At 41.0% G+C, this 12,463-nt stretch overlaps 1 protein-coding gene across 1 annotated transcript; it reads right to left on the bottom strand.

Annotated features, from left to right (window-relative positions):
* Window positions 1-2,115: 2,115 nt before the first annotated feature.
* On the bottom strand, window positions 2,116-11,810 carry glsl (glutaminase like). Its single transcript, XM_018763269.2, has 19 exons — window positions 11,761-11,810; window positions 11,227-11,327; window positions 9,674-9,836; window positions 7,527-7,593; window positions 7,039-7,151; window positions 6,752-6,881; window positions 6,104-6,168; window positions 4,862-5,025; window positions 4,703-4,761; window positions 4,558-4,602; window positions 4,355-4,413; window positions 4,201-4,267; window positions 3,991-4,041; window positions 3,716-3,892; window positions 3,375-3,506; window positions 3,185-3,277; window positions 2,981-3,042; window positions 2,525-2,665; window positions 2,116-2,209 (listed from the first exon to the last, which is right to left on the bottom strand). Exons 1-19 carry the CDS (start codon window positions 11,808-11,810, stop codon window positions 2,116-2,118), a joined length of 1,833 nt encoding a protein of 610 aa, XP_018618785.1.
* Between the last annotated feature and the right edge of the window lie 653 nt (window positions 11,811-12,463).

Here is a 12,463-nt window from a genome sequence, read left to right as displayed (position 1 = left end):
TTGTAAATTAAAGGTTTACTATTTTTAAGTGCGTTGTATAATATTGCAAATCAACTACATTTTGTGTTTGTTGTTTTGTCTTGTTCCTGGAGAACCATACACACCAGTTTGATATTTTTTCTTGTATAACAAAGATTTTCCAGTCTGGATCCTTGTTTGATCAGGAAGTGGTAAATCTATTTTGATCGCAAACCCCAAGGGGAACAGCAAGCACCATCAGTAGATTGCAGCAAATAGAGAGTCACTGTGATATTGTGGATCAAGTGGCAGAATAAGGTAAACCAGAGTATTACATTTGTGAAAAATCATCTATTGTCTTGTCTGGGCTTGAGTTTTTGAAAACTATAAATGTTTCCGCAAACAGTACTTGGTGGGACAGTTGCCATTACATGTTACATTGTTTAAATTTTTTTTGCAATCATTAGACTCGATGTCAATAACAAAATACCAGTTGTGGGGTTTGATTGATTCATTGTTCAACAGATTATCATACCAGCATACAGAGGCAGCATGTGAGGCTTAATTTTTCTTCAGAGTTGGGTTTTCATATGTTTCAGTTTACAGTATACCGTGTTTTAATTGATTATTTTTGCTCCATTTTATGGCAAAAAAATTAAACAGGATTGAGTTGTGGTGGAACTGCAAACACATTTAGAGTGAGGTTCAAGTAGTCTATAAACATTTCACCAAATGAAAGCTATACCATTTGTGTAACATTAAAATTGATTTAAAATTTTTAACAGTTATTGGCGGGACCAAAAGTATTAAGAAATAGCGTTCAATCGAGTACAAGTACTGAGAGAGCACATTAGGTGGACAGGTTCACTGTTACATCTATGTATCATATAATGTATACAGTATATAACATATCACCAGCTCACATAGCAGTCAGTGTTTTACTTCATTTTTATAAATGAGTTTATTTATACTGAGCAAAAAACTGTATGAAAATGCTACATAAATGTATAACTGCTGTATTGCATTTTATATGCTGCAACAAGATTTGAGAAAATAAGAATGGCAAAAAATGAAAAAAAATATAGATTATGTACTTATATTTCAAACAGGTAATCATTACTTTTGCCATTTTCACATGGAATCCAGATTCTCATTATGGGACAAATGGATTAAAAAAAGTGATTAATGAATTCACAACAGAAACCAAAACAGCATTTTTCTTCTGTTCCCCAATAACAACAATGGCACTTCCAAGTAGAATGGGACAAGGACCAGAGCTCATGTTCTGTGCCTAAGTTGAGATGTCCTGACATTCAAGCATTTTGATTAAACTGACCAAGTCAAGCACACACCTTCAAAGGTCCACAGACTCAGTAATAACATCCATAAAGTCTATCAATATTAAATCTGGAATTGCTCATACAGCTTGGTATTCTGAAGTCAGCCATGCTGGAGCCACTTGTCTGAAAATCATTCCAAGTGCAGCACGAGTTAAGTGACTCTAACGCTTACTGAAACAAACTCAAGGTAGCTTAGTGGTTAGAGCTGCTGCATGTGGACCCGCAGGTTTGAATTCCACCTCTGACTCTAGTACCCTCGAGCAAGGCCCTTACCCTAAATTGCACTGGTAAAATTACCCATATTGAATAAACAGGTGAATAGGTGTAGGTGGCTTAACATCGTAAGTTGCTTTGGAAAAAAGTGTCAGATAAACATAAATGAGAAGAGTAGAATGATGACAGTTCACACGCTTGTGCTCACAGCTACTGGTTCCTCCTCATTTGTGTAGTCACACACTTGCTTTAAAATTATTACAAAGATTCAAATGTTTTAGAGAATGCTACAGTTATACCGCAGTTCACATTTATAAAGGTATGCATGAGTATACATATATAGTATGCTGACATGGAAAGTATATAGATGTATCTTATATCTTATGGAATGGAATAATAAAAGCTGAAGATGCAGTTTTTCTGAAGTTACTTGGATACTATTGGTAGTAATACTTCCTCTTCACTGTCTTCAATACACTGTTTTATCCATTCATTATTTAATTGCATTGCTTTTAGATTACTGTAGTAACTGATAAAAACATGTAATGGATACTTGTCAGAAAGTCTTTCAGGTCTCTTCTGCTACATGCCATTAGCTGGTTTATTAAGGTTCTTGGTGTGCTTTGTACTTTTGAAGAAACTGGACTGCGTGAATATGGTTACATCTTACAGCTTCCTGCAGTGGTGTGTTACCCCATCTGTCAACACATAAAACAGCATTTCATTATCTAAAAACACCTAAAGAACTGAAAATGCTACAGCTCCAAAATCCAGTGGGAAGAGGATGTGCTACATAAAACCAAATGAATGTAATTTACTTCATATTAGATGGTGGATTTGAAAACAAAACATGATATAGCTTCGGCAGACTATATGTAAATTGATATATCAAAGTGGGAAAACAAGGGAAACAGCATTAATAGTGTTGTGCAGTCGAACTAACATAAATTAATGGAAGGACACTAAATATACATCACTGAAGGACAATTAGTGCGTCTTTACACTGAGAGTACCTGTCAAATGTTGTGACCTTTGCTCCCCCATTTTCTACAAGGAACTTGATGGCTTCAAGGTGACCTTCAGAAGCGGCAACATGCAGTGCAGACCTGCCGTCATAATCTACTGCATTCACATTAGCTCCTGAGAGGAAGTACCTGCGGGACAAGAGAGGGCCTAGTGGTTACTGCGGTCAACTAATCATCAGGGATCTTCATGTTGAATGCTTCTGGGGCAGTAGATAGCGCTGTGGTTAAGGACATAGTTTGGAAAGTTGCTGTTTGCAGCTCCAGGAAGGACCATGCTGTACTACCATTCACCAAGGTCCTCCACCTGAATTCCTCCAGTGAGATATCTATCTCTCTACAAATGGGGAGAATACAGAGCTGCTTTGAATAATACCAGCTAAGCAAGAAATTAATGTTCACAGACAGGCTCAATGTGATTAATTATATGGGCGTGGACTCGCTTACCTTCGCAAGGACTGCACATCACCTCTGTAAGCAGCAAGCAAGACGTTCATTATCTGGTAGCCCTAAAACAAGGGACAGAGATCAAAGTAGGATTATTCCCTAGCATGAAATAAATGCAAAATGTAATTCATTCTCCAGAGACCTTTAAAGTACTGTATATACACACAACTGTATGAGCAAATTTTGTGAGAATGTGGTGCCAACCTCGGATTCTGCTTTCCATTGCCTGTACGCCACCACCTGGCGGAACGGTGTCCTGATGTCAAAGCTGTGAAGCTGGAACATTGAAACCAGTTCCTTCAAAGAAGAAAATGTGAAACAACACAACAGAGTGGATAAATGCCAGCTGATTTCACAGTGTGCAACACCACAGTAGCTGGGATGACTGCACTACCTCACAGAAGTGCACTGACTTCCAGGAGTTCCCAAAGGAGTCCAGCGCAGGTGACCAGCACATCATGCCCAGAATACCAGGCACCACTATTAGCAAAGCTCCGGATTTGCTAGACTTAGCTGGTACAGAGGTCTGAAAAGAAAATCACAAATTAAAAAACATTGACAGCAATACTTAAATAAATGTTTGCTTTTTTTCACTAATCTAAGAGCACTTAAAAAAATTCCATACAAACTGGAATAATTAGAGACTGTGAATCTGGGTGACGCTCATATTTGAAATTCTGATTTTTTTTTAAAAATGGTGGTAGCAAAGAAAGCAAAATGTTTAGAGTCACCCACCTTAAAATGGAACATTCTGGAGTATTCATTCATTCCAGCAACTTGCATCACAGACAGCATCGCTCGGGTTGAAGGCGGACACAACACTTTGTCCCCAGACAAGGGGCACAGGCCTCCATTGGCCAACGTTGCAGCCATGACAGCTCCAGATTCACACGTGACCTCCGTCGATGAGCACTGATGCAAGATAAGAGCCCTCAGAATCTCTGTGCCTTGTGTGTAATTGCTTAATGTGAAATTGTGGGTAATAGCTTTACAAACAATCATACATTTACCTGCTGTATTAAATCCACTGCAGTGTTGATGTCTACAGACTCTGGAAAGCACTGTTAAAATAACCACAAATGTTACTACTCAAGTGTTTAGGAAAAAACAAAACACTGAACATTAAAGCTGATGACCTGCCGATATATAATTCTTATACCTAACATAAATAAAGTATTAGTTTCACAAAGTTTGACGTAAAATGTAAAACTTAAACTTACTTTCTTTTCTTGAAGGTAAAAAGACAGGGCATGAAGTGCAATGCTGTCCTTCTTCATGATTTGATAGCTAAAAAGAGATTTTCAAATTGTCATCTTAGGGAAAAACACTTATGATCAAAATTTTAATTTTAGGAAACAAAATTTTTTATTGTACCTTGTGCAATTCAGATTAGCATGTTCTTTATTACAAAGTCGTCTGAAGGAATTCAAAACCTGAAAAGATAAAATCCAAAAAAAAAAATTTTTTCTGCCATTAGGTGGGTTGTACTGTATTTAATATTCTAGTATTATTTACACTGTGTGCATTTAGAGGTGCTGGGCTATAGGACAAAGTATAACCTCTGAATGCTGACTTACTGACTCATATTTTTCTTCATCTTCTGTGCCAAGTCTGCATGCTAACTGTGGAAAATGACAAATATTTTTACAGCCATGTATTTTACCATGTTCCTTTGTTGTGCTGTCAAAAAGACAGGCCTTTGATAGGTATGATACTTCCTACCTGTAAGAGAGATGTTGTAATAATAGCCCCGGTCATAATAAGAGGGCTGTGGGGAGTTCCTGAGAGGATGGAGATGCAAAAGAGCAGTCAAAGAGAAGAAACCACCCGAGCACTTTAGCTCAGTCCGTGCCTTTCCAAATGCCACCACCATTCTTTTACCATGTTTAGTGAGGGTAAAGGGTGAGTCGTATTTGGAGAATTCCTCCACGCCGACATATCTGTGGACATAGTCTGTCCCAAGCTGGTCCACAGCGATTCCATAAATGAGAGGCCAGGATATCTCTCCCAGGACACAGGGCTCTACACAATCCCCAAGGGACAACCTGGTGTCAGACAAGGCAAGTCAGCAACCCAACATCACATTAGTCATTCCTAAGCAGTATAAACACATGTAACGAGGATTAGTAACATAGCAATATTAAATGCGGCTCTTTAACAACAAGGTGATGCAGGGTGTCATTCTGATGCTGATGAAGGCTATGATTTACAAATCAGAGAACACTTTCCTGATAAACAAGGCTTTCACTCCCTTTTAATTTCAGTGTGAATGGCCTTGTAGATGCATAACATGTTATAGTTCATGGACACAGACTGCCTGAGGTTTCTATATTGATAAAACATTGGTTTGTACTTTTAATAGCAAAGTTTAGGCTTCGGTGAACCCCAGAAATCCACCTTCAGGACTGTCTCTCCACAGAGTTCCACAGAAGAAGTTAAGATTGTATTTTGGTTGGGGGTCCTTGTTGGCAGGGTGCATGAAGGTAATTTGGACTTCATTTTAGAAAGGTCTATGAAGGATATCTGAGGCCATTTGGGCAGGGAGTATATCAGTCTTTTGGCTCTTGTAGCCTTAACCTGTGGTGCTGCACGATCAAGCTCTTCCTACATTTGTTCTGCTGGATTTGCTGCCACAAGGTCCCACCTGTTTTTGGAAAGTTGTCATCGGGTTTATTTCATACGTTCCTCTGAAGCCCAGAGCCTAATCATTGTCTAATATTCTCATTTGTTCAACACAGTTTTTTTCCACAACACGAATGTTCCTCTCAAGGATTGTCTTTGATGATAATGTCTTTTTAGGCGTTGCAGGCTTTGCACATAACCTTCTGGGATATCTCACACATGACAGGGTGGGTGTACTCATGCCATGCATTTCCCAGTCCATGTGCACAATGAAAGGGAACACTAAGCGACTCGCGTAAACCTGGCTCCGCGAAGAACGAATGAACTGCGAGTGCTAACTGCCTGTTGCTAGGTAACCCTGGGGTCTTAAGAGAAAGAGGAAACTAACAATCTGGACCTGGTGTGTGGGATTTTTTGTATTTGGCAATGCATTTCATCTTCAGTTAACCAGGTTTAAGTGAGTATCCCAGCATATTTTGTGTGGCATTGAGAGCATCCAACCTTTGGCCGTCCACAGTGCAAATAGATACACCCCATTTTTCCCGTTCTTCATTTCCGGGCTCTTGCTGAAAGAAATGAAAGCACATATTTGTCTCAGTCCTTTTCCTGTAAGGTAAATGCTGAGATGGTTAATTCAAGTCATCATTTTATGTCATTTTTTTAAATCTCTGTTTACACATGTCTGTATATTGCACAGGAGGGGAGGCATGGTGGCACGGTGGCACAGCGGGTTTGGCCGGGTCCTGCTCTGTGGTGGGTCTGGGGTTCGAGTCCCGCTTGTGGTGCCTTGCGACAGACTGGCATCTCATGCTGGATGTGTCCCCCCAGCCTTGTGCCCTGTATTCCTGGGCTAGGTTTTGGCTTGCCACGACCCCACTTGGGACAAGCAGTTTCAGAGCGTGTGTGTATATACTATACAGGTGTTTATTGTGTATATTTTTTTGTGGTCTGTATGTTTGTAACTTATGCCGAACAGCTGCAGAGAACACACCAAAGATTTCCTCCACCTGTACACTTGTGGTTATGGTGAAGTGACAATAAAGTGATTTTATTTGATGTGGATATTTACATGCGGTTAAGCTTGTGCTACTTCTTCAGTCAGATTGTAATTCATAATTTGCTCTTTTTACAAGTGGATAACATGCGCACCTTAACAGAGGAAAGTTGTTTGCTCTTCATGAAAAGCTTTTGTGTCTCCTCAGTGAACGTGGAAAAATCTGGAATGACGAACCTTCCTTGCAGGGCTTTCAGTATAAAAGACACAAAACCGGTAACACACCTGCAGTGAAATTGTAAAATAAAGGTATGAGTGACAGACACATTGCAAAGGAACACATGCATAGAATGCCCACCACAGAGCAACCAAGGTAAATGGAGTAAAACACTGATATGAAAAGCATTTTGAATTTTCTATATAGAAATAATGCTCTCTTGACCTGTGGAAAGTGTCTCTGTCAACTGTTCCGTCTGTTTCCTGTAGTTTCCTCATCAGTAGGTAGCAATCCTTAATCCTGGGGTCTGTTTTCTGTATTCCAGAGCTCCACACAGTCTGTAAAAACACATACTTGTAACAACTGTAAAAACAACACAAAGTCATGCATACAGACGTCCCCAATAATAGCTGTGCGTTTGTTCCGGTACAAAAGCGGTATGATTATTGCATGTTTTAAAGACCATTTTTGATGACTGTGGGCTTTTAATGACATATTTATGGAATAATGGTATTAAAGTGTCAAACTGGGAAGTTTTACTGAGAACAGAATAGAGAGAAACAGATGATTAGTTCAAATAAAGAAAGTCCTAATAAAGTGACATATTTTAAGGAGCGATTAATATGAAGGTGTTTCCCCTAAATGGAAATCTACACTTTCACTCATAGAGGTACTTCAGATCAAAAGAAAAACAAAAAAAAACTGTCACCTACCTCAAAAAACTGGCTTGCGTTTATTCTTCCCTGAGAGGCGAAGCTTTCAAAGAGCACGTCAGCAGCCCTGATGGGGAGGAAATCCACAATAATTTGCTTTAATGAAGGACACTGGTGGAAATGAAAGACAGGGAACTCGTAGATTTTCATGTTTTCATACGTCTGCTTGAGATAAAATGACTCTGCTTTACTGCATTCTTAATTATTTATAAATTGTTTATTTATTTATTAATTTATTTATTTATTTATTTAGCTGACACATTGTCTTAGGCAATGCCAATGCTTCATATTTTGAGTGACTTGCAGTGATTTACCCATTTATACATGACAGTTTTCTTGCTTTATCAAAGTAAGATTAAGGTAATTGCAGCAGAAGCAGGGATCAAACGTGGAACCTTTTTGATCGCACACCAGCTCTAACCACTACGCCACCCGCTGCCCGCAGCTGACAAAGTGGTGCACCATACAGTTAAGTCCTTCTGCAGTGTCTGATGTTGTAAGTTAAATGAAGCATGTGAGCACTGAATGGGTAGATTTTGGACTTATGAACAAAGACACTTACATCTTCCTCTTCACCTGGCCCTGAAGGGGGTCTAGCCTGTTGATACTGTGCCAGAATGCGTTCGCATTTCTTGTTTGCTCTCCATGGGGTCCCGCTACACTCTGGCTCCTGTCGCTTGCTGTTAAACACCATGCAGAAGTCTCGTATTTACCCAGAAGGTATTTCATGTTTTCATTTGCTCCTTTCCCTTTTAAGTAAATTGTGCTTGATTCTGAAGGTATTTTTTATAAGATGTTCCATAAAAACTCAATGGTAGAAACAATAATGCAGGAGCAAGCTATAGTGGGGCTTTAGTGTACAGTGAAGGTACAGAACTGAATTTCAACCTACTTCTTACATAGTTAAGCTTTACTTTTTGATTGACAAATATTCCACTGCTACCATTCTAACACTGCAGTAACAAACTAAAACTGCATTTTGTTAAAGTTTTTTTCAGTAGCACAGAACAGGAAAGTGCAGGGATCTATACTAAAATAGTTTGTCTATTTCAGGCTAAAAATGTGGAATTGAACTGCGTGATTTCTGGAGTCACGCTGCTACTGACGTAATTGTTCACCTGCTGATCCTGGGTGCACGAAGGTGGCCGGTTTTTGTGACTGAAATACATTTCTTGGCACAAGGCTTTGAGCGCTCATCAATGGAGGACTCTCCTATGGAAAGAAAACCACACTAACAAATTAAAAGAAACTTTAACCATCACAGGCATTCAGACACAGAAGCCTGCTCTGTCCCACACAAAAACTTCCCCAAATACATATATTACCTTAAGCTAGAAATGGACAGTTGGTAGCATAGTGGTTAGAACTGCTGCATTTGGACCTTGGATAAGGTTTGCAGGTTTGAATTCCACATCTAACTCTAGCACCCTTAAGCAAAGTCCTTATCCTGAATTGCACCAGTAAAATTATCCAGTTGTATAAACTGGGATTTAAGAGAACATGATTCACATGACATTGGGAAGTCTTTTTTAATGCAGCCATGTAATTTCTTTGACGCTGCAGTAGTCGCAGGTAATTCTGGCACTAGAGGCACTTAATTGCTACCTTAACAAGGCAACATAAGGACAACACATGCGTTGAGATTCCAACAACTACCCCAGAGCCACAGGGGATTATCATTTATTGGTGCTGCTTTGAAGACAAGCTTCTGCATGGGCATGCTCTGCTCGGAATGGATATATGCACTACTGTCCAAAGTGGCACGAAGGTTCACTGCTCTGTACACATATTTGCTGTTCTGTGTGACGTAAATCATGTATCCGCTTTCCTAAATAGGGTAACGCATCCCTCCGTTTCTGTGTAAGGTAAAGCGTATCTTCTAGGTTATGTAAAATAACAGATATATTTCCTTTCCTGAGTAGGGCAGCAGATACGTTATTTGCCCCCCTTCTCAGCCAGCACTGCTGTGTTGGCATGGTCTGCAGCCTCAGTCTCAGGGTCCCTTCCCCTAAGAGAAGTTCAAAAGGCTGTGCCTTCAATCCCCCTGGGCCACAGCCAGGTGGGTGTGCTGGCAGCTCCTCAGGAAGCCAGGGTGCACGTCTCTGCTGCCAAGCGCAGATGTTTCCCCTGGTGCTGTTGGGTCTCACCTGCCGTGTGTCAGGATGGCGGTGCGATCTATGCAAAGAATTCCAGCAGCTGCTGTGTGCGTGTGCATTGGCTCCAGACAGGATGGTGCCTGTACCTGGATTTCAGGGCTGTTCGTCTGGACAAAAATCCGGTCGTGATGGGTCTCTTTCAAAAACCCATTTTCTGAAACAAAACAAGCAATTCTGTTATACCGGAGGGGAAAATGCCTGGGAAGAAAATTATAAACAGCCCCAGTTCCTTAAAACGAAGCAGATTTTTGCTTCATTTTGTTTCGCTGTTGCGTGTCATTTCACTGTGTTTATTTTCAATTGTTGTGAAATCTGGAAAATCCCACAAAAATGAAAAAAAAATTGTGACCTGAAGAATAAAACATTCAAATCTTCAGTGCAATGCTATGTTATTCTAAAGCATTGAATTGTTTTTATTTTTAACATGTACTCCCCAAAATTGAACAGTGCACACTTTGAGAGTACTCATTATGTTACCGCATGAACAAAAACACCAAGTGTGCTTCTGTGCTGAAAAATGTAGGCTGAGAGACTCAGTTGGGTCTGCAGTTGGGTTTTTCCAGGACGCTTGTCTGAAATGATTAACGAAACCTAAAATCCACAAACAGAAGGGCACTAACAGCTGTGGATATGTCATAAACAAGAGCCATATTAAAGACGTACTGTGTGGAGTTTGCATGTTCTCCCCGTGTCTGCGTGGGTTTCCTCTGGGTGCTCTGGTTTCCTCCCACAGTCTAAAGACATCCCGTTCAGGTTCTCCCATAGTGTGTGAGTGAGTGACTGATGTATGGATGAGTGACCCACTGTAAGCAGTGTATCTAGCAGTGTAAGTTACCCTGGTGAATGAGGTGTGTGGGCTCATAACACCACATAGAGTTCATTGGAAGTCGCTTTGGAAAAAAGCATCTGCTAAACAAATAAATGTAATACCTGTAATGTAAATTCACACAACTTTTTTTACTCGTCTTAGGAATAAGTTCTTGTACGATTGCTGCCATGAACAAGACAACAATGTTCTCGCTGGCTGCCCCACACACTAGCCTCAATGCCATGGTGCATTTTTGTTATTGATGTGACCAGTTTGTATTAGAACATTCCAGTGGAAAGAATGCAGGCTCTGTTCCCCCAGGGCTCGGCAGGAGACTGAGGTGGGCATTCTGAGAAGCTATCAGAGCCTTTGATAAAAGATGAGGTCTTTGTGAACACACACATGCTGACAGCTGAAGGAGGCCTCTTCGTGTCTACGCGACGCGTAATTTGAATGTGTCACATCACTTTTCGGTTGAAGAACACATTGGCCACAGTCCAGCCTGGACTTGATTTAGAATGTTGCCACGCCCACTGCTGCTTCAGTTTCACAGCCCTGAAAAGGACCATAGGCCCCTTTTAATTATTCCGTCGGAGGGAAAATCACAAGCGCCGCAACCCACGCAGCTCTTCCCATAATAGATTGCCAAAAGTGCTGCAGCACCAAGAGCGATGCTAACCAAAAATCACAGAGGGCAAGCCACAGGGCTGGGTCACTCACATACACGTCGATATACCTTTTATATCCTCTTCCTTATTTGGCTCCAGTAATTTGTTCCCATCTAAGCCTCCGTAACGCTTTCTCCATTTGCGCCGAAGAGAGGGAGTCCTCTGAAAACTGCAAGAAGAAACTTCTATGGGAAACTTCCATTGTAAAAGTGCCTCTCTTTGTTTGCGCCGCATCTGAAACGAGCTACTTTGCCTCTTGTGAAACATGTCTAGATCTGCAAGAGCGCATCGAGATGTCAGTGAAAAGTGCTGCGTAAATACACGTTGCCAGCGCGACTCCAGGCTGCAACACTTAAATGGTGTTTGTTTTTGCACTCTGCTTATTTCTAGTGCAGCGCAACACTTTCTTGCATGCTGATGTTACTGTTTTTACTTTCATGAAGTGCTACACATTCAAGGATGCCTTTTGACAAGCAGCAGTAAAAATTGAGTGTTTTTCCAATATTGATTTACTATATCATCACAGAAAGAAAGCACTCAAGTTCAAGTACATTCCCGAAGTTAATAAGAACACAAAGGAAAATGAAGCGAGCTGATCTTACCAGAGATACGGATTGTCTTCATTATTATCTTGACCTGGAATGCTCTCCATTCAGAAACGCACACCGATTTGAACTGAAACTCTGTTAGTGATCAGACACCAGGTTTCCCAGCTGTGATCTTTGGCTGTTTCATGCAAACTTTCTAAAAATTTCTAATCTAGTTTTTGTACTAACACTTATTATCTAGAGAGCAGAGGACCAAGCACATCTAGTGTAGAATTCCTCAGCTCTAACTTTTTGGCTTGTTCCAACTCCCATGTGTCTGCAGCTCCTTGCACTGCTGCTCTTTGAATGAAGTGGGGGGGGTGAGGGAAGACAAAGCGCAATGCGAGAGGAAGGCGGACTCTCTGTTACTCTATGTTCAGAAACCTGCTGCCATCGCTGCACATCCACGCAGTCGTGTGGCAGTGCTTACGGCGCATTGTCTGAAAATACTGGCAAGTCATTTTTTTTGCGTGGACTGCATGGTGCCAAAAAGAATGGCTGCGTGCATCATGGTTCTTACATTTCAATTATTGCTCGCTGCATAACAATGAGGGGGGTGTGGTGGTGCAGTGGGTTGGACCGGGTCCTGCTCTCCGGTGGGTCTGGGGTTCGAGTCCTGCTTGGGGTGCCTTGGGATGGAGTGGCGTCCCGTCCTGGGTGTGACCCCTCCAGCCTTGTGTTGCTGGGTTAGGCTCCAGCTCACCGCGACCCTCTATGA

This window comes from Scleropages formosus, chromosome 11 (genome assembly GCF_900964775.1).
Source record: "Scleropages formosus chromosome 11, fSclFor1.1, whole genome shotgun sequence".
NCBI classification, from domain to species: Eukaryota; Metazoa; Chordata; class Actinopteri; order Osteoglossiformes; family Osteoglossidae; genus Scleropages; species Scleropages formosus.
This window is presented reverse-complemented; position numbering and strand designations above follow the sequence as displayed.

Coding starts and splice junctions, on each gene's coding strand:
- glsl (XM_018763269.2), bottom strand. CDS start 11,810: ATGGAGAGCATTCCAGGTCAAGATAATAATGAAGACAATCCGTATCTC. Junction 7,594..9,673: donor GCCATCCTGACACACGGCAG/GTGAGACCCAAC, acceptor CCTCCCCATCAG/GGCTGCTGACGTGCTCTTTG. Junction 3,278..3,374: donor AGTCAGTGCACTTCTGTGAG/GTAGTGCAGTCA, acceptor TCTTCTTTGAAG/GAACTGGTTTCAATGTTCCA.